Consider the following 19560-nt stretch of genomic DNA (forward strand, 5'->3'; position numbering starts at 1 on the left):
CATTCTGTGGAGAATCTTGTGAGATATCGACTTATCAATGTTACACCAAACAGTGATACACAAAGCTTCTAATATCTGACAGATGTCTACAGTATGTATTTATGTCTTATCTACAGACTCTCCCCGTTATCAATGGGTCACGTGTCTCATAGGCTACTGTTCTGGGCAGTTGAAAATTGTGCAATATATTCATACATAGTATATATAATATATATTTAATTATATTAAAACATAAACAATATTACTAAATAAAACAGGCTCAGTCCAAGAGCCCACTACACAAGAAACACCACCAATGTTCGGTAATGCAAGTGCATATAAATTAATAAATTTACAAAGAAACATTAATTCTTATGTACAGTTAACGGTAATAAATACACTGTTATAAACAGTAGAGGACCGATTTGAGAGCATATAAACAACGTAAATGTAAGGAGTCGTAAAAAGCGTGGGCTGGTGATTGAGCAGACACACACACACACACACACACACACACACACAGACACATGTTGGTGCGGCTATCCTTATGAGGACACTCCATAAACATAATGGTTTTTATACTGTATGAACTATAGATTCTATCCCCTAACCCTAACCCTACCCCTAAACCTAGAACCGATTTGAATTATGGGGACCCTAAAAATTTCCTCATTAACCACATTTACAGCATAATACCCTTGTAATTAACAGTTTTTAACCTAAAAAATGTCCTCGTAAACCACCCAAACCCGCTCACACACACAAACACAGTTTTGTATAGACATGTACATATGTGCGCACAAACATACTTTTGCATGCTACTTTGGCCATTAACTGTTTCCACTGGTGAGACTTTGAGCATAAGGTAGTTAAAGTACCTCAAAGCATTGACTACACACAAACATTACAAGTGAAAAAAATGTATGAGACACAAGTAAGAATGTCAATGTCATGAAATTCATTACTCAACTGGCATGTTGAAATCGGTTGAGGATAATTGTTGCAGTACTGGCAAAAGTTATTCTGCGTTACTACAGAGAGACAGACTGTTCAAATCTTTACATTTTTAGAACTGGAGCAGATACATGCAGATTCCCCTCGCAATATCTCACTATCAGATCTTGATACATAGTTTGAGATGAGAATCGAGTTCAAATCCATTTACGCCAATTATTTGTTTTATTTAAATTTTTTTTTTATTTAAAGTGACCCAATCATAGAAGGGTAGAGGGAAGATTTTCTCAAATGTACTTGTACCAATGTGTCAATAAATGTCAAGGGTTAAAAAGCTAGTTTAGATTGCTCTAAATCTGTTTTTCTGTTCTTGTGTTGGTGAGGTATGGGTTGTGATATGGGAGGAATAGTAATGGGTTTTGTTGAAGTAAGGAAGACAACTTGAAAGCAACTTAATTTTTATGCAAATATAGCTTTGGCTTCCCCTGTGATCTCAGTAAATTATGAGACCCCTTGTGATTTGATTAACATGGTAATGGATTTTTATATATATATATATATATATATATATATAATCTAAAGATCAAACTAAATAAATGGATGTCAGGGTCTTTACAACAACAGGGTCTTTTTGTGCAACAACTGTCAACAATATATTTGCCTATTAAAGAATTCTTATGATGTTTAGTTATTTTCTTAAAGAAACAGAGTTTGTGCTCATAGTTAAAAAGTCTGACAAAACTGTATAGAATAAACAGAAAGTGCCTGTTTCATCAGAATACACATTTCGTAGTTTTCTGATGATTTGTCAGATGTTTGGATTATTAAGTTATATTGCCAAACAAAGGAAGACACTAAGGTCTCTCTCCAGCTTAGTTATAAAACAATTCTGCAGGTTCTGTCTGGTTGCTTTAGAAAACAAAAAAATCTCAACATACAGTTATACTAAAATGTGTTCAATAAATAAAAGACTATTAAAAAGTCAATAGTAAAAAGGCACACAGTCTTTAGACAAATGGTACAGAAAAGTAAACAGTTTCTCTTTCTTTACAAATACTTGTTCTTCAGTAGTTCATGTTTTACCTCATAACACACCCATAGCTTTACAAAAAGTCTGTGTTTGTACAAAAAAAACAAACAAACCCAAAAACAAATCCTCTCAGTAGTGTCTAGTCCTCAACGCCTGGTAAACAAATGAACAAATGGTCAATGTTGGCCCCAATCCTTCATGTTTATCAAAGTCGCCTGTCAGTCTATCAGGTCCAAAATGTCTGCAGCATTTATTTCCTGAGAGCTCCTACCAAAACGGCTCCAAACGCAAGTGCAAGGAGGGCAAGACATCCTCCTCCCACGAGGGCCTAAAAAAGCATCCCATGTGGGATTTTTTTTTAAAAAGCATCAACTGCAAGATTGCTCCTCTCGCAAGGGAAAAACAGCTACCACCTAGTGGTGGACAACAAGGTCCTATGTGTCGACCGGTGAGGCGTCTTCGGTAACTATCTGGATGTGTGTAGTGGATGATTCCATTTCATCTGCTCTGTCTTCATCTTCTGCCTCCTCTTCCTCATCTTCCTGACTCTGTTCGTCTTTTTCCGTGCCCTCTGAGTCCTCCTCCTCTAACGTGAGTTCAAACTGAAACTTGTCGGGCCCAGATCCCCCACCGTTGCCCTCCTTGTCGGGCTGGTAGAATGGTGGTGAAGGGCTCTGAGGAATCATGCTCTGGTACCAGTTCCGATTATCCTCCAGTGTGTCCAGGATATCCTGGGCGTCCGGATGCACCAAGTCAGCCCAGGTCTCCCACAGCGGGTGAACGATGTAGTCAATAAATCCCACCTAAGAAGAGAAAAATTTATTAGATGTCATTTTTAAAACAGGCTCTACAGCCTTCTGAGTTATCTGTTGCATATTAGACTGGTAACAAACCTGTGATTTCTCAACTGAGGCTGTGTGTTTATCGCACATGGGGCTGATCTCCATGCCACGTTCCCTCTCTCTGTCGCCCTGGTGAAAGAACTCATCCATGATGCGGTCGGTCCATTGGCGGTACAGCTCCAGAGACTTGGTGGGATTGCTCAGGTCGGCACAGTGAACCATGTTCCTCAGAACCTGCAATAACATCTCAATTCAGTTTTTCAGCCATGTACTGTAAACCTAATTAAGCCTAAGTATCTAATTGTTCTGGACTCAATTGGCTAGCCCATTCCAATTCCTCGTGTTCTTGTAATTTATCCTAATCATCTCAAATTGGGTACAGTACAGTAGGTGCAGAACACAATAAATAGGTTGATTTCCTAATGATCCAATCTGGCTTGGACACTCTGAACACTAATTAGTTTAATTAAGAATGAATGGGGGGCAAGATGAACTGTACCTGTATCCTATCTGTGTAATTGTCCAAAAGCAGCACTCCTGAGCTGGTAACTTTCTTTGTCTCTACCATCGTCTTCAGATCAGCCAATAAGCTCATGTGCTTAGACATGTCTGTGGCCAGTACCTGAAAAAAAGGACAAATTTAAGCATATAAGCATCTAAAGAAATGCATTGTGAAAATGTTTTAAAAAATGTTAACCTAAAAAAGTGGTAGCAACTAAATTGACTGGTTACATTCAAAAATATCATTTAACTTGCCTGAAACAAATTGAATACACTAGTTACACCAACTATTTCCCACTCACAGATCAAGTAGAAACAGCTCCTTAAGCTAACAATTGCAGGTTACCACTTTTTTAAAGTGTAGAAGTCTTGAGTACAGATTGAAGAATCTCACCATGTCAATGACCATCTTTCGGAGGGATTGCCTCTGTTTCTTGGTGAGGTTCTGGAAGATGTCACAGTTCTCCTCCTGGAGAAGTTTGAAACCCACGGCTAAGTGGTGGTTCTCCAAAACCGACTCATCGTTATACATGAGTGCTAGCTCGGAATCTGAAAGAAATTATGCATTGGTTGCAATCAATCCATGTTTCTCCAGAAACTCTATGTTGAGAGCAGAGTTATAGAGTGGGATCTGTGGGAACTCACTTGTATTGATGAGAAACTGGTTTGAAACACCTGGATGGTCCACATCATGGATGGCTGCAGCAAAAATGGCAGCCAGGATCTCAAGATCAGTGAAGACAGCCTGTTTAGGAAAGGAACAATGGTGAATAGCTTAAAAAAAAAAAAAATCGACCTTTACACAACAAAGCTCCTCTTTGCCATTAAGATTAAGGCACTTAAACATGGTGGTTACTCACGCAGACTTGCAAAAAAGTGTTCTTACATCTAATGCAGGTGTGGACAGCAGAATGTGAGTTGACTGGGCTACATCAGCAGCATGAAGACTGTTGTGATAGGCCACATCTTGGTGGTAGTGATCCTCCAGGGTCATCATATACATTACAAATGTATCAGCTGGTATTTTAAATGTCTTAAGCAAGTCTCGTTCCTATTAAAGAAAGAAGTAACACATTGATATTGCAAATTAAAAACTGCAAAATGGAGTAAGTTGTAGACTATTTGCCAAAAGAAAAACTGGAGGAAGGACTTACCTGGAAGATTGCGTACATAATGCAGGTGAGAGGCCGATTGTTTGAATACTCTGAAACAGTAAAGATGTTCAGGCCCCATTTGTTCAGGTCTTCTAATTCCTGAAAGAGGTAAAAGGGAATGAGTTCTCTAGGAATTCTCAAAATCGAACAGCATGTCATACAGCGAGTAGCAGCCAGTCTTTTCCCTACCTTTGACAGTAGATCCTCTTTGTCAGTTTTGACGCCAAAGCGAGCAATGCCGCAGTTGAGGCTGGGCCCGTGGGAGACCTTCTTCACACCACTGATCTGAGTCATCAACTGCTTTTTCTTCTTCTCCCGGGCTTTTGGTGTAGGCGAGGGAATCTCCATCTCATTCTGTTTGTCTGTGAGGAACAGCGAGACCAAACAGATTAGAATGATTTTGGCTACTTTCCTATTAAGCATATAGTGCAAAATTTGAGAAAAACGCTTCAGTAACTGATCCTGACAACTTAACGCCATGAAACTGAGATGTTTCTCAAATCTATCTGTTCTATCCATATCATGCTCACTAAGCTGAGAGTGTCACTTGTTGCCAGATCACATTCCAGAGTGTTCAATCTCTTCATTGTAGTTTCCACACAGACGAGACACTTACATGATCGAACAAAAGCCCATTGTTGGAAAACCGGTGGCCGTGTATCGAATTTCCCTGAGTGACGCAAGCAGTCGCCTTTGGCCCAGGTGCAGCGCCACAGCTGAATAGCTCACATCTGCAGTGTACGTGTGCTTTTTGGGAATTCAATGCCTACAACCAGGGCAGAACAGTCACCCATTCAGAGTGACTTGAGACCTGTGCCTTGCCACTGAGCTATTCAATTGGGGCTCGCCCCTCCTTTCCTTCTCCTCCTGTTCCACTCTCCATTTTCACTGTGACAGAGCTGTCAACAAACCTATGTGAGGGACCCCACGTCTGTGCCTTCAACATGATCTCATGAGAATTTGTATGAATTCTTATGTAAAGTTTGGTTCTAGCAAATGTACATTCTCTTACGTTTGCATATACACTAAACGTACAATACTGACATACTGACAGCATCTAAATGTCATAATTTTACGTATTAACATCTATAGAAACGTACAAATGTTTACATGTACGATTTCAATGGATAAATATTGAATAATTCATAGAATTTTGCCATTTTTCTGAATAAATTATTGCGATTAAATTTATCTGCCTTTTATGTGTTTTATATGCTTAATAAATGGTTATGGTTAGGTTTAGGAGTACAGTAGGTGTGGGATTAGCGGCTGTAAAATATATATAAATTAATATACTGTAACAAAAATTATTGCTACTGTACATTGCTTGTTACATGTTTTTATATTGTTGAAATGTGGCTAAGAGGTTGGGTTAGGGTTAAGGGATCTAAAATATCTATAAAACAGTAAAAATGTACAAATATATTTATAATCGATTTGTGTATTCAAATATAGTTGTAATCGATTCATCAATATTTTACGTTTCTAAAGCTGTATATACGTAAAAATGTTTACATTTTAGATGCTTTCAAATGTACTTATTGTACATTTTAGTGTCTATCCAAACATACAAACATGTACATTTAAATGTTACAAATATTAACATTCAAATAGCTATGTATATTAATGAGATCAGGCTGGTGCCTTTATGGCATTTCCAAAGGTCAACCCTCAGGTGATATCAATTGCCAAACAATCTTAATAGCAGTGCAGAAATATCTCGAGACTGAAAATTTCAAAACGTGGCAAAAAAATCTTTCTTAATCATTATTTTTTATTAAAAAATCAAAACATCCTCAAAACAAAATACATTTATTTGGGAAGCAAAGTTGCATCAGATATGAAGACTAAGATCTTGAATTAAGTTCATTTTAGCCAATCAGTAAATATTTACTCTTTTTTTTTTTTTAAGCATAAATCTATTTTTCTTTTATTTTTTATACATATAACAAATTGCCAATGGTTTAAGGTAAATAAACTTAATTTCAGATATATTCTCTGAAAATAAGTCGTATTATCTTACTCAGTTTTGCTTCTCAAGTAAATTCATTTTGTTTCAAAAATGTTTAGATATTTTTACTGAAAATTAAGACATAAATATTGATTAAGGAATTTGTGCAGTGAATGCCTCATTCATAAACCTTTATGAAAATCAATCATGACTGTTGGAGATTTCATCATTGAAATATTAAATTTATGAAATCCAAATCCAAGCCAATGGGTTATGAGCAGACAGTATTCTAATTCCCATTTTGTCAAGCCATGATTCAGCACAAAGTCGGCTCCAAGCCCCACAAGGCTTACTCGGTTACTCAGATAAAATTGTTCTCTCTTGCCATAAAGCACTGGCACATTGTTGGAAGAGTGTAATAATGCCTGCTAAAAGCCTTTGGTGTGTTGGAAATGAGAAGAGGTGAAATGTAAGTGTTGGTTATTATCCACTTCACTCTGTTAAACATTAACCTGTGCCATAATCACCACTGCAGTCATTCAGATGGGCTTCTATCCTCTCTAATGACTGAAGACATGTGAGGACATCCCATTTGGATGACAGCCCGTCAGAACGGAAATGGACGGAGATGAGGGAGCACTTGTTTCTCTTTCATCTTGACTCTGAAAAAGCCTGTATTCTCTTGTGGTAAAAATACCGCTAATCAAGAGAAAATGCCTCCCATATGATCCTTATGAAACATTCGGCGTGCTCATTACAGCCAATTTGCTTATTTTCTCACGAAGAAATTTGCGCAATAAGCACAATTTGCTTATTTTCCTGCCCACTCTCTCCTCTCCTCTGCCTCCCTCCTCTCAGGATTCACTGTCACATGTCACCCTCATGCCTCCTTCTCATCTTCAAAACCAAACAACCAAAGGCAAGCCACATGCGCAGGCTGTGTGCGCAGATGCAAGATAAAAAAGACAGAAAGAGAAAGGTAAAAAGACATGTTTGGGTAAGATTTAATCTAGCTATCTCTGCTATACTTGCTCGTTTTGATGGAGACAGGCAGCGAACAGTGAAATAAGAGAGGCATAAAGAGAGCAGCCACACGTGACGCAGCGCACAGATGTTTCAACACTTAATCTCAGTCAAATCAAATCACTTTAAATCCTAAATAATCCTGCAACCCAGATGGCAAATCATTACTGTCAAAAAAATCAATGTAGGAAATTCTTCCTCTTCATTAATTTTCAAATCTCATGCATTTTCACACTGCAAAAATATTTTTCTTAATCAGTATTTTGTCTTGTTTTCCTGTAAAAACATCTAAACTTATTTAGAACATGATAAATTGATTTGTGAAACAAAATTGTGTACAATCTTAAGACATGTTTTTCAGAGAATATTTCTGGAATTAAATCTATTTTTCTTACCCTGTTGGCAAATAGCTTTTCTTGTTTTAAGCATAAACCTAACAAACTTTCGTTAGATTTATGCTTAAAACAAGACAATAATGGTGACATTTTGCCAATGATGAAACAAAACAAAACAAAAACCTTTTTTTTTTTTTTTTGCAGTTCAAGATATGTCAAGATAAGTCTTAAAAAATTTTTTTTTTTGGCAAATTGTCAATCAAAAGCGCAATGCTGCTGCGAAAAGGTGTATGTCGAGTGTGTGCGTGTCTCCTTGAGAGCACAGAAACAGGATGAGTCACAGGTTCTCTTGCTTGGATGTCCAGTGCTGGGGGTTTCACCATCAGCATCGCTGTACAGCAGGATCCCATCCCCCTCCGTCTCCCCCTCCCTCCCCTAATTTTACTCTCTTTTCCACCCTCCCCTTCCTCTTTCCAACTGCTGCATTGGGGATCTCTCTCCACTGTGCAACTATGAGAGTCAGATGCCATCTCATGGCATTTAACAAACAAAACAATCCTTTATATTGTGTGCCTGATCTTTTAATGCACGAATTCCATTTTTGGGCATGTTTCCTCTGTTTACTCTAATTTATTTTTATTTTCTGTGGCTTCTGTTGTCTTGTCTATTTTGCTTTTGTCTGGTCTTCACCATCTATCAGTTCAGTTCTGAAAATGACGCAGCCCAAATTTGCTCCATAATGGCACGTGTATAGCCAATGTTAAGCAATGGCTGCGTGTATGTGTTCAAGTGTATGTAAGAGTGAATGTATAAGTGATTACCTAGGAAGGTGTTGGAGATGAACTCCGACACCTGGTTGCCAGATCTACTCATCTCAGAGAGGTGCGTCAGCTCCCTGTTCAACATTCTCTTGAACTGGAAAAGACAGCGAGGGAGATACATTAGTCAAAAACCCGCAAACAGGTTCAACACTAAGCCTTCATTAGGGCTGCCATTCTAGGATGCCCTGCAAAAAACATCTTTAACATTCATTTATATATACGTGCATTTACACCTCAATGTGTTATAAGCGTTTTCGTTGTTTAATCATTTTCAAATAAATGTTTAATAATATTGCATATCTTAATATCTTGTCCTAAATATCTAATACTAAATACTGCAATTATCCAGTATTAAATGCAGATGCATAGAGAAAAAGACTGAAATGCCGTAAAAAAGACCAGGTAGACATTGGTTGAGATATCATATTTCTAAATTGCAATTATTCAACTGTTTGCCTTGTTATGTTTTACACATAGACTGTAAAGATTATATAGAATGTATAGTATGTACCACAAGCAATTTTGTGGTTCCATAAAAGATGCAATGTTGGTGAGAAATAAATAAACGAATGCATATATAATTAAATAAGTTGAAAAATGGCAGCCATATCCTGCGCCACATCTCCGATTTTTTTAAAGCTTAAAAGAATAAAAGGATAAATCACAAAAACAAAACAAATATAGCTGTGTTTTTGTCATCCAAATTAACATCTCAGCTAAATTAAAACAGATTAATCTGAAATAAGTGCTCAGATCTAGACATTCCTGCACAGGAAACCACACAGAGAGACGTGCAGTAGGTATTCCTCCTCACTGTCTTTCCAGACCACCATCAAACACCGTTACAAAACCATCAGCCACTATCCCACCAAAAACAGCTTATTAGCCACTATACACACCTTAATGTAACCCCAGGATACAGAGAGAAGGTAATTGGCCTCAGGCATTTTGGATCGTATTTAATCTCCCGAAATCCACAACAGCACACTCCTATACCATGAAAGGAAACAGCCAGAGAGAGGCAGACGAAAGGGATTCTTCTAGTTGGGAAAACGAAAAATCCCCTCTTCTCTCCTCTACTCCTCTGCTTGGTATGGATTAGTAGCTGAGAAGCAGACGCAAACTGTCGCCGTGGCGGCTCTCAGCTGAATCACTCCAGCGTAGACTCTCCATGGCTGTGGATAGGAACGGGGGGCGAGAGTGGATGCTAGCCAGGATGGGAACACCCGTCCTGGGCTGGAGGATCCGGAGAGTGTCCAGAGTTGGAATCGAAGCGGAGGGTCTGAAAATGCCAATGAATTATGGAGAAGCTGAAGGAGCGGAGCGGAGGGAGGGATGAGGGAAAAAAAAACACTGGGATGCTCATCTGGCTGGAGGGGGGTCTTCCTCTGTTGGATTAGTGCTGCTCCAGTGCTGCAGTACGTTCTAGCTCTCTCATCATCTCTCTCTGTCTTTCTCTCTCTCTTTCTGCTCCCCTCCCTCTCTCATCTCTCCCCTGTTCTCTAGTCTGTCAGCCCCAGCAACACGTTTCACACAGCACATATGATTTGACAGAGAGATGGGAGAGGAGGGGGGAGCCCCCTGATTTTTTATGCAGGGAAAGAAAGAGCGAGAGGAAAAGACATAAAGGGAGGTCTAAGGAAGCCCTCGCCTTTTTGCAAGCAATTCATCAACCTTCTTCTTTGAGGGATTCCTAATAGAATAAAACATTAAGCCCTTTTATATCCTTTTAAGTGACATAAGAAGGAAGGTGAGAGCTTCAGATAAGGCTGTGTCCTTTTTACCCCATTTGGGTTTTCTAAAAACTTAGGATAGGCCCTTTTTTATTGCATTCCCATAATGAATGAAAGTGGGGGAGAGGACAGAAAAAGACTTGGATAATTGCCTCTCTTTGTCTTTTTTCGGTGACATCACATCCCTCCCCCACCCCCCCATCTACCTGAACACCAATTACCAACATCCCAACGCCATGGCAACAGCATCATGTGACATGGGCTGTTGCTGCTGTTTACATCCCTCCCTGCCCTAAAAAGATGGCTGCCCGGTGATCACAAGGACCCCAGTGCATTTCAATAACATCTACCATATACTGCCAAACCAAGTCCTAATTTATTTGAGTGGTGAGGAGGCAGACGGCCAGAATCAATGAGATGTCCTTGCTATAGCCCACAGATTCCATTGACAGGAAAAGTCCCAGCGGATACGACTGATACATTTGCTGTAGGCTGTCCTAATCATCGTGCTCACAGATGACTGATAACCCTACCCAAAAATGGTGCAATTCCAAGTCAACAGAAAGTAGATGCGCAACGATTCATCATTGATATACAGTAGCAGGAAAAAGTATGTGGATCCTTCGGATTTAATACCTAGATTGCCGCATAAATTGGTCATAAAATCGGGCAAGCACACACTGTAAGAAATGCTTTATCAAGTAACCTAAAAATGTGCTTCATGAGGTCACATCTAAATTGACATTTTTGATCAAGTCAAAAATATTACTTAACATCATTAAATTAACCTGAATACATTAAGTTACACTAGCAAACCAAATTTTAACGGTTAGGAATAGGTAGGAATCGGGTAGGAATGGCTCCTTAAAGTAACAATTACCCTTTTTTACAGTGCAGTTCTTAAATATGCAAACAATGATACATTTGCAACTGTACTACATTAATATTATTAATGTTAACGGTTGTATGAAAGGTGTTTTTCGACCCTTAAAGCAAGGAAGTTGGTCTCAGATTTGCAAAATTATCCTGAGGAGAAATGAGGAGGAGCTTAAAAGGATTCATAAAATGATTTCAGATTATCTTCAGAACTGAGAAAGTGTGTGTGTGTCTGTATTCATGCGGCTGCATGAGAAAAAGAGAGTGGGAGGGAGAAAGGAGAGAAGAGAGAGATGGCGAGAGGGGGAAGAGAAAGACGAAAAATAGCGGTGAATCTCTCTGCATTATGCTGCAGTGGGGGTTCCTTGGCTGTGCATGAGGCATCTAGTCAGAGCTGTAAACAACTTTGACATACAAAGACGTGCTACTTTCCACGCCTCACATTTCTCCTTATCATCTTTATCAATAAATCCATGTGAGTGTCTCTCTCTAAGTCCTGTGAGAAACATGACTGTAGGGGGGGTGGATGTGCAATGACTTCTGCTCTAAGATCAATGAAGGTGAATGAAGGGAGAATTTCATTTTCAAAGACCTTCAATCTTCATTCAGTAGAGAGATACCTCAAAGACTCTAATAACATTAATATAGTCCATCAATTGCTTATAGCTTTTGACGTCTGCACACGGTCCATGGATTCCTTGTGTAAAGAATTTAGCGACAAAACACAATACTATCTTATTAGTAACGATTTACAATAGGGTTCTAAAACATTAACGTTAGATAATGGGTAAAGTATCTTGAACTAACATTGAACAATATTTTTTGCAGCAATTATTAATATTGGCTAATACTAATTTATAAATATACTATTGTTCACTGTTAGTTAATGTTATATCATAATGCACTAACTAATGTTAACATATACAATTTTAGTGTAAAAAATAGATTAGAATATGCAGAAATTCACATTAAACAAGATGAATTAATGCTGTTAAAGTGTAACTTTTTTGTTTAGGAAAACTGGTTTTCACTCATTTCACCATATAGCAACGTATTTGGCTATTTATTATTTATTTATTTGGTATACTGTAACTAGCTCTGAGGCCATGCCATTTTATTTCCTCCACTAGTGGACAATATAAATCCACAGCCATTCAGTCAGAAAGATTTGTGTGGCCACCTCACACTGTTAGCCAGCGGCATGTACAATCAATTTGAACTGTCACCATGACCTTGTCTAAACTATCAATGTGTTTGATGTAGGACAAGCAAGTCAATAAAACATCAAAAGCATATTTCACTTTTTATTTTTTCTCAGTCAATCATGATCTATCTTTCTCTTTCCATAATTCTCTCTGTAATTACAGTAAAATGTAAATTACATCATCTACAGTAATTGTTTAATTATAGTTATCGAAATGCCTTGTGTACATCATCTAGTGGGGGAAACCCTAATCTTTTTGTTGGTCAGAAACTGTGGGAGTTTTTATTGCACTGAATGATGTCATTTGAGAAGCACATAATTGCAAAATTGGCAGATTCTTTAAAGGTGTTGATATACGACAGTGAGATGAACTTTGGATGAATATTTTGGAAGACTGTGACGCACGTAGAGATGACAAACGAGTTCTCTGGCATATTAAAGTGGTACCATCAATAATGACATAGTAGCTTCTGAAGAAAGTGGCAGCTCTTGTGTGCCAACTACTACTGCCTGAGGATACACTGTAAGCACAGTGCTTTACTTCCTCTAAATTTCACAAAAGCAAGTGTGTGTCTTCATGTGTGTGTAAAATCAGAAATACAAGTACAAAATATAGACTGAGTAAATTGATTAATTAGCACAGAGATTAAAGATTAAAGCACATTAAGTTGCTTCTGTTTCAATCTTCTCCCCAGAGATAGGCTAAATCCTTACACACTAAGATTATAGGTTGTTTAAAACTGAAACCAAATATGAATTGAATTATTGAGATTTGGTTTGAATAAGACATACATAAGAAATTAAGAAATAAAACCACTATTTATCATATCCAAAACTAACTATATTAGACTGTTAAACACTACAGTCTTTTTGTTCTTTTTCTGAACATGCAAACTAGATGCTTATGCTCTCAGACATATAGTCTACAACCAAACTATGCAAAATAATTACAATTTAAGCATGAACCGTAGAGGCAGAATCACTAGTTTGACTTGACAGCATTGACCCAATATTCCAAAAGTTTTACAAACTTACAGACATTACAGTACAGAGACTGTCCAACATTTTATCCCAAGAAAAACACTGTAGATCTTTCCTAGTTTTCACTGCTCATGCAGTATAACTAGTAACTTAAACTACTTAAACTGCTTGTTTGAACACTTTCTCCAAACTGTCCCATACACAACACACAAAAAGCTGGATCTTTCCTAGTGTTCATCTATAAAGCACACTAGTCATGAGGGTTCAAAGAATAACCTGAGGAAAAAAAAATTTATTAAAATGGTTCTGCAAGTTTTTTGACCCAACAAGTACCGTATGTCCTCTAGAAGTCCACCAAGCAACATCAAGCACCAAACTTACAAGTATTAAAGTCTATATAGCAGATATACAAAATTATTCTCACCTTTTTCCAACAGTTAACTTTTCCAATCTTTCTCTGCTCTTTCTTCTCAAAGCAGCAAGCTCCCATTTTAAGTGAAGTTAAGTTCAGTACGTCCTGCTCACTGCAAGTGTGTGCCACTCTGGCTGTCTTGAGTCTTGAGGTTCGTCGATGGATAGATGCAATAGTGTTACTGACTCATTTTGAGCTGTGAGTGCTGAATATCCTTCAGTGTGTGTGTGTGTCACTATACAAACTCACCCTCTCAGAGGCACCGCCTCCTTCTCTCTCTCTCTCTCTCTCTCTCTCTCTGACACACACTGACACACACACACACACACACACACACACGTTGGTGCGGCTATCCTTTTGAAGACTCTCCATAGACATAATTATTTTTATACTGTACAAAATATAGAGTCTATCCCCTAACCCTAACCCTCACAAAAAACTTTCAGTTTAGTATGTTTTTTAAGCGATTTGAATTATGGGGACACTAGAAATGTCATAAACCACATTTATAGCATAATACCCTTGTAATTACCAGTTTTTAACATGGAAAAATGTCCACGTAAAACACCCAAACCCACACACACAGACACACACACACACACACACACAAGAACTCTAACCCCATTGCGACATAGTTTTTAGTGTAAATAGTCTGCTCAGAAGTCAGATCAAGCCTACTGATGCCAACTCTGTAAGTCATCAGCGCAAACTCACATTCACACATACTGCCACACACACACACACACACACACACATACATACAAACAGATCTGGGGAAAACCCTAACTTTCAAATTACAAAACAGTCGTTTTAAGATTCAGGAAGTTTTGCACTAGATTGATAGGAAAGAAAAATCTCAATTGTTTCTCCTTGGCAGTAATGAGATTGCGTGTACTGCAAAAAAAAAAACAAAAAAAAAAAACAAAAAACATTCATTTTCTTATTGAGAATTTTTGTCTTGTTTTCCAGTAAAAATACTGTATCTCAACATTCTTAAAACAGGATAAATTTACTTGGGAGGGAAAATGGCATAAGATATTTGGTCTTTATTTTCAGAGAAATGTAACAAAATGTTGTAATGTTTATGCTTATAACAAAATATATATATTTTTTTATAATAATATTTGCCAATAAGGTAAGAAAATTAACTTGATTAAAAGGGAAAACAAGTTTATTTTTCTTACCCCGCTAACAAATAGTTTCCCCTTTTAAACATAAATCCCAATAACTTTTGTTAGATTTCTCTGAAAACAAGACTTAATAACTTATGTCATTCTACTTATCAAGTAACATTTCCTTGTTTTAAGGATGACAGATTTAAAATAGGTTTAGATACTTTTAACGGGAAATAAGACCAAAAATTGCAGTGTGGAAAGGAAATGGAGACTTTTTATGTTTCCTGCTTCTCAGATTTTTTTCTCCTGAGCAAAACACTTCTTATGTGTCTCTTAAGAGTTTAAGAAAACATCTCAACAATGTCTCAAACTGTGCTTGCTTAGATTTGTCAAGTTTTGATGGCAAGTTTATTTCAAATCAGAAATTTTAATATGAACTCAAACATTTCTTATTACTGTAAATTCTTCAAAGACTAAATGATCTGTACTATGCTATATTATAGCTCTATACCCTTACTGTATGGCAACAATTGTCTCATTTGTTTCTATTATTATTTCTCATAAGAAATTTTAGGGAAAGGGCAACTTTCAATAATTGAAGGAAACATGAATTCTGCTCTTTACCAGAAAATTCTAAAGGAGAACATCTGGTCATCAATTCGTGAGTTGAAGCTCAAGCGCAACTGGATTATGCAGCAAGACAATGATCCAAAGCATAAGAGTAAGTCCATCTCTGAATGGTTCAAAAGAAGCTAAATTAAAGTTTTGGAGTGGCCTAGTCAAAGTCCTGACTTGAACCCGATTGAGATGCTGTGGCAGGACCTTAAATGGGCAGTTCATGCTCGAAAACCCTCCAATATGCCTGAACTAAAGCAATTCTGCAAAGAAGAATGGGCCAAAATTCCACCACAGCACTGTGAAAGACTGATCTCCAGTTATCTGAAGCGTTTGGTTGCAGTTGTTGCTGCTAAAGGTGGCACAACCAGCTATTAAGTTTAAGGGGGCATTTAGTTTTTCACATGAGTTTTATAGGTGTTGGATAATTTTTTTTTTGCTTCAATAAATAATATCATTTAAAAACTGTATTTTGTGTTTACTCAGGTTGCCTTTGTTTTATTTTAGATTTTGTTGGAATTTTTGAAACAATTTAGTATGAGATATACACATAAACAGAGGAAATCAGGATGGGGGAAAATACTTTTCCACAGCACTGTATGTCCCTTTCCTGTATGCAGATCTGTATGTCTGGTGTGTTTGTGCCTTTCTCATTTGTGTGAGCAAGGGTCTGAGTGTGTGTGCAGGAATGAGTATTCATCCCTAATGTCTGCTGTAAAAGTCCCTGCACTGCAGTGTATGCCTGTTTGACGTCAGCAGATGGAGAAACAAACAGGGAGTTTGGCCTTGCCCTGCCATACAGCACTCACTCCCATTGTAGTCTGGACCCGGCGAGAGGTTAGGAAGGAGACAGGAAACCGGAGTCACAGCTACAGGAGACACACACATGCTGTGGAGCTATGCACAATATCAGATCAGATGACAGTCACATTTGTGTGAAAACGACACAATACTGTATGTTTCAAAGTACAAAACCGAAAGTCTGGCAAACAATGCAGGTTGAAACATCTCTGTAACACTGAATGCTGACAGAGATTCTACTTGTCATGTCAGTAGATACAATAAGGAACAAAGGAAAAAAGACATTTATGTGAAGGGAGTTCGCTATGCTTATCATATTGCTTTGAAAATGTAGTAAACTTACATGAAACACTGTAAAAATTATTTTGTCAGGTAGCACCTACAGTAAAAATGTGCTTCATGTAGTGATATCTAAATTAACTGATGCTATTCAAGTCAAAAATATTGTTTAATAAGCATTCGGTTACACCAAGAAAAGTAATTTTAAGCGTTAGATCAGATAGAAATGGCTCCTCTTTTTACAAAATTAAAAGAGAAAGAAACTGGACTCCTAATAAAAACTAGTTTACATTTAACTATATTAACAATGAAGTTAACAAAACGTACAATTGAATCACAAGTTGCCAATCAAATCAAAGCTATACTGCATTTCCAAAGAACACCTTGGGGTGTGGAAAAACATATGTTGGAAAGAAAAGGCATGTTAAAACCTGTTCAATACGCAAAGAAGTCTTGCTAACACATTTACTCAGAGCATGTAAGAGACTTCTAGGAAATAAAGTGATGTAATTTCACATGAAACTTCTAACTTCAAATGCTTTGGAAAATGCAACTAAACTGACCCTGTTAAAAATACATTTAATGCAAAGTCAATGTGTTAGAAGGTATGAAACTATTTCAGAAACTCAGAATTTCAAATGTACTGTATAGTTCAGATTCTAACTCAAACAGAGGCAAACTAGACTCATTCAGGATTAATGAGCTGCTCATGTGGAATGCTAGAAAATAGTGGCCTGAATTCGTAATGCAAGCTTAATGGTACCGGGACTCTCAATAGCCCCATTCACAAAGCAGCCAGAAAGAGCGACAAGAGTTGATAGATGACCAAAAACTAAGGTTAAAATCTTCTGCAGATTTCTATAGCAAATAATTTTAACCGAAGAGACTTACAGTGCATTTAATCTACACATTTTATCAGTATGGTTATGTGCAATTTATCCTTGGTTATGTGCATTCCCAGGGAATCAAACCCATGACCTTAACATTCCTTGCACCATGCTCTACAAGTTGAGCTACAGGAACACTTCAGTGTGCAAGCATCCTCAACAGAGTTTCTACAACTTCCAAAGGACCGCCTAAAGCACACATATGTTTGAAAATGGAGGTGTGTGTTAGTGAGATGTCCTGGTGGAGGGTCTTCTCACCTTGTTGGAGGCCATGTCGCTGACGGAGCGGTACGTCTGGATGGTTTCCAGCTGATCCAAACACCAGTCCAGCTCCTCCATGGTCTCCACGGCCAGCTTCTGGTAGGACTCGTCTGGACAGAGACACACAGAAATGGGGGCACCGTGAAAATCCTGCTGTACGGCCACTGGAGCACAGTCCGCCAGACGATCCTTCATCATGGGCTCGCACACACACACGCATATGCACACACACTCTCAGACTGTATGAGAGAGTGAGAGCAGCTCCAGCTGAGCACTGGCTGTGAGAGCCCCCCCCCCCCATTCGTCCGGTGCTTGTGGTTAGTTCATACTGCCTATTTGGCTCGGTGCCCCTTCCTCTCACCCCTCCTCCCTCTCTTGGTGTCGCTCTCGCTCTGACTGCAACTCTCACTCATGTCTGAGAGTTGGCTGTGGTGGGGTGATACAGCTTCTTGGCTCTGTGCTTTTTCCTGCCCTTCTCTGTTTCTATCTGAGACCCTGTTTGGCATCACCCTTTCTCTCATCCCCTCCCCCTCTTTATCATTTATGGCTTGTGTAAGCTCTGGTGTCAATAAAGAGGGAGACAAAGAGGGTTACTTTGCATAGTTTGCTGTAAACACTTACACATAAACACATGCACACTTGACTTCCTCGTTTTGAAAAGTGCAAACTCCTAGGCAGGATATGAATGTGACACACTGTAAAAAAAAGTTTCATCATTATGTTTTAACAACATCTTTGTTTCCATCCATTTAATTTGTTGCAATAATTCTTGTCATTTCTACTCCTATTGCTAAGTTTCAAAGTTTCAAATTGATTTTCACTGTCTCACAAGTCACTGGAAAAGTGTATTTTCACTTATAACTGGATGCATTACATAAGATGCTGATGAATTAAACAAATGAATTACAATTAATTTAATATTTTAATATTTGCTGAGAAAGGCCCCCAAATAAAAATAATTCAATATGTGATGAAATAATTATAAGTAACAATGTGTAAATCATTTTAAACACACTATACTGTATATACTAAATATAATAATTCAGTTAATAATACATTACATTATTGTGGCAGATGAGAAAAGCTTTGATTAGACAATACAAAAAGTGGCTTTGGAAGGCAATTTATTGTTTATTTCCATCTCATTGAACATAAACCTGTCATTGGCCTACAGTCCACAGCAATCCATTTGCAATTGATTTTGTCAGTCTGTCTGAAGTAAAGTTATTATATTATTTATTTATTTTTTTGTTTGTTTTTTTTTCAGGAAGCGACTTTTGGAGCATCTCACTTTGGTTGTGTCAAATTATAACCACAGCATGTTTAGGATGCTGTGTAAAGTTAAACGTAGTTTGAAACTTAGAAAAAACATGTTTTAAGCTCCATTCAGCTGTGTTTGAACGATGGAACGTGCCCTCCTCTTGTGTTGTCTGCTGTCAGTAAGTATGGCTTGTTGCTTGTCACTTTGCCTTTCCAGCTGGAGTTGCGTTTACTGCCCTCTGCTGATTGGGCCTTGCAAAAATATGAAGGTGTTACTTCAAGCTTAAATTGCTCCAATGGTAGGAATGCTCCTTATTATGGTTCGAGACATGATTGCATAATTTCTTTTAGCACGCTATTTTTTATACGATTAATAGAACTGAATGAACACATTCAATTGACAGCTCTAGATTTTACTTAAAGGAATATTCCAGGGTTCAATAGAAGTTCAATAAAAATACAAGCTCAATCGACAGCATTTGTGGCATAATATTGATTACCTTAAAATTAATTTAGACTTGCCCCTCCTTTTGTTTAAAAAAAGCA

The 19560-nt window shown here is 37.8% G+C and overlaps 1 protein-coding gene across 4 annotated transcripts in view; it reads right to left on the minus strand.

Moving 5' to 3' along the window:
- Window positions 1-434: 434 nt before the first annotated feature.
- Window positions 435-19560, minus strand: part of LOC127449402 (cAMP-specific 3',5'-cyclic phosphodiesterase 4B-like) — a 241663-nt gene continuing 222537 nt past the window's right edge. For 3 of the 4 annotated variants that reach the window (XM_051712809.1, XM_051712810.1, XM_051712811.1), the window contains 10 exons: window positions 17752-17864; window positions 8591-8684; window positions 4650-4822; window positions 4461-4559; window positions 4193-4357; window positions 3952-4051; window positions 3701-3855; window positions 3305-3427; window positions 2857-3039; window positions 435-2766 (listed from right to left, as the gene is read on the minus strand). In XM_051712809.1, the coding sequence (XP_051568769.1) occupies window positions 2398-2766; window positions 2857-3039; window positions 3305-3427; window positions 3701-3855; window positions 3952-4051; window positions 4193-4357; window positions 4461-4559; window positions 4650-4822; window positions 8591-8684; window positions 17752-17864 (1574 nt within the window). In that variant the 3' untranslated portion in view covers window positions 435-2397. Of the gene's footprint in view, window positions 2767-2856; window positions 3040-3304; window positions 3428-3700; window positions 3856-3951; window positions 4052-4192; window positions 4358-4460; window positions 4560-4649; window positions 4823-8590; window positions 8685-9489; window positions 10101-17751; window positions 17865-19560 lie in introns of those variants that run through there. The other variant, XM_051712812.1, reaches the window with a different exon arrangement.

This window comes from Myxocyprinus asiaticus, chromosome 12 (assembly GCF_019703515.2).
Source record: "Myxocyprinus asiaticus isolate MX2 ecotype Aquarium Trade chromosome 12, UBuf_Myxa_2, whole genome shotgun sequence".
NCBI lineage: Eukaryota > Metazoa > Chordata > Actinopteri > Cypriniformes > Catostomidae > Myxocyprinus > Myxocyprinus asiaticus.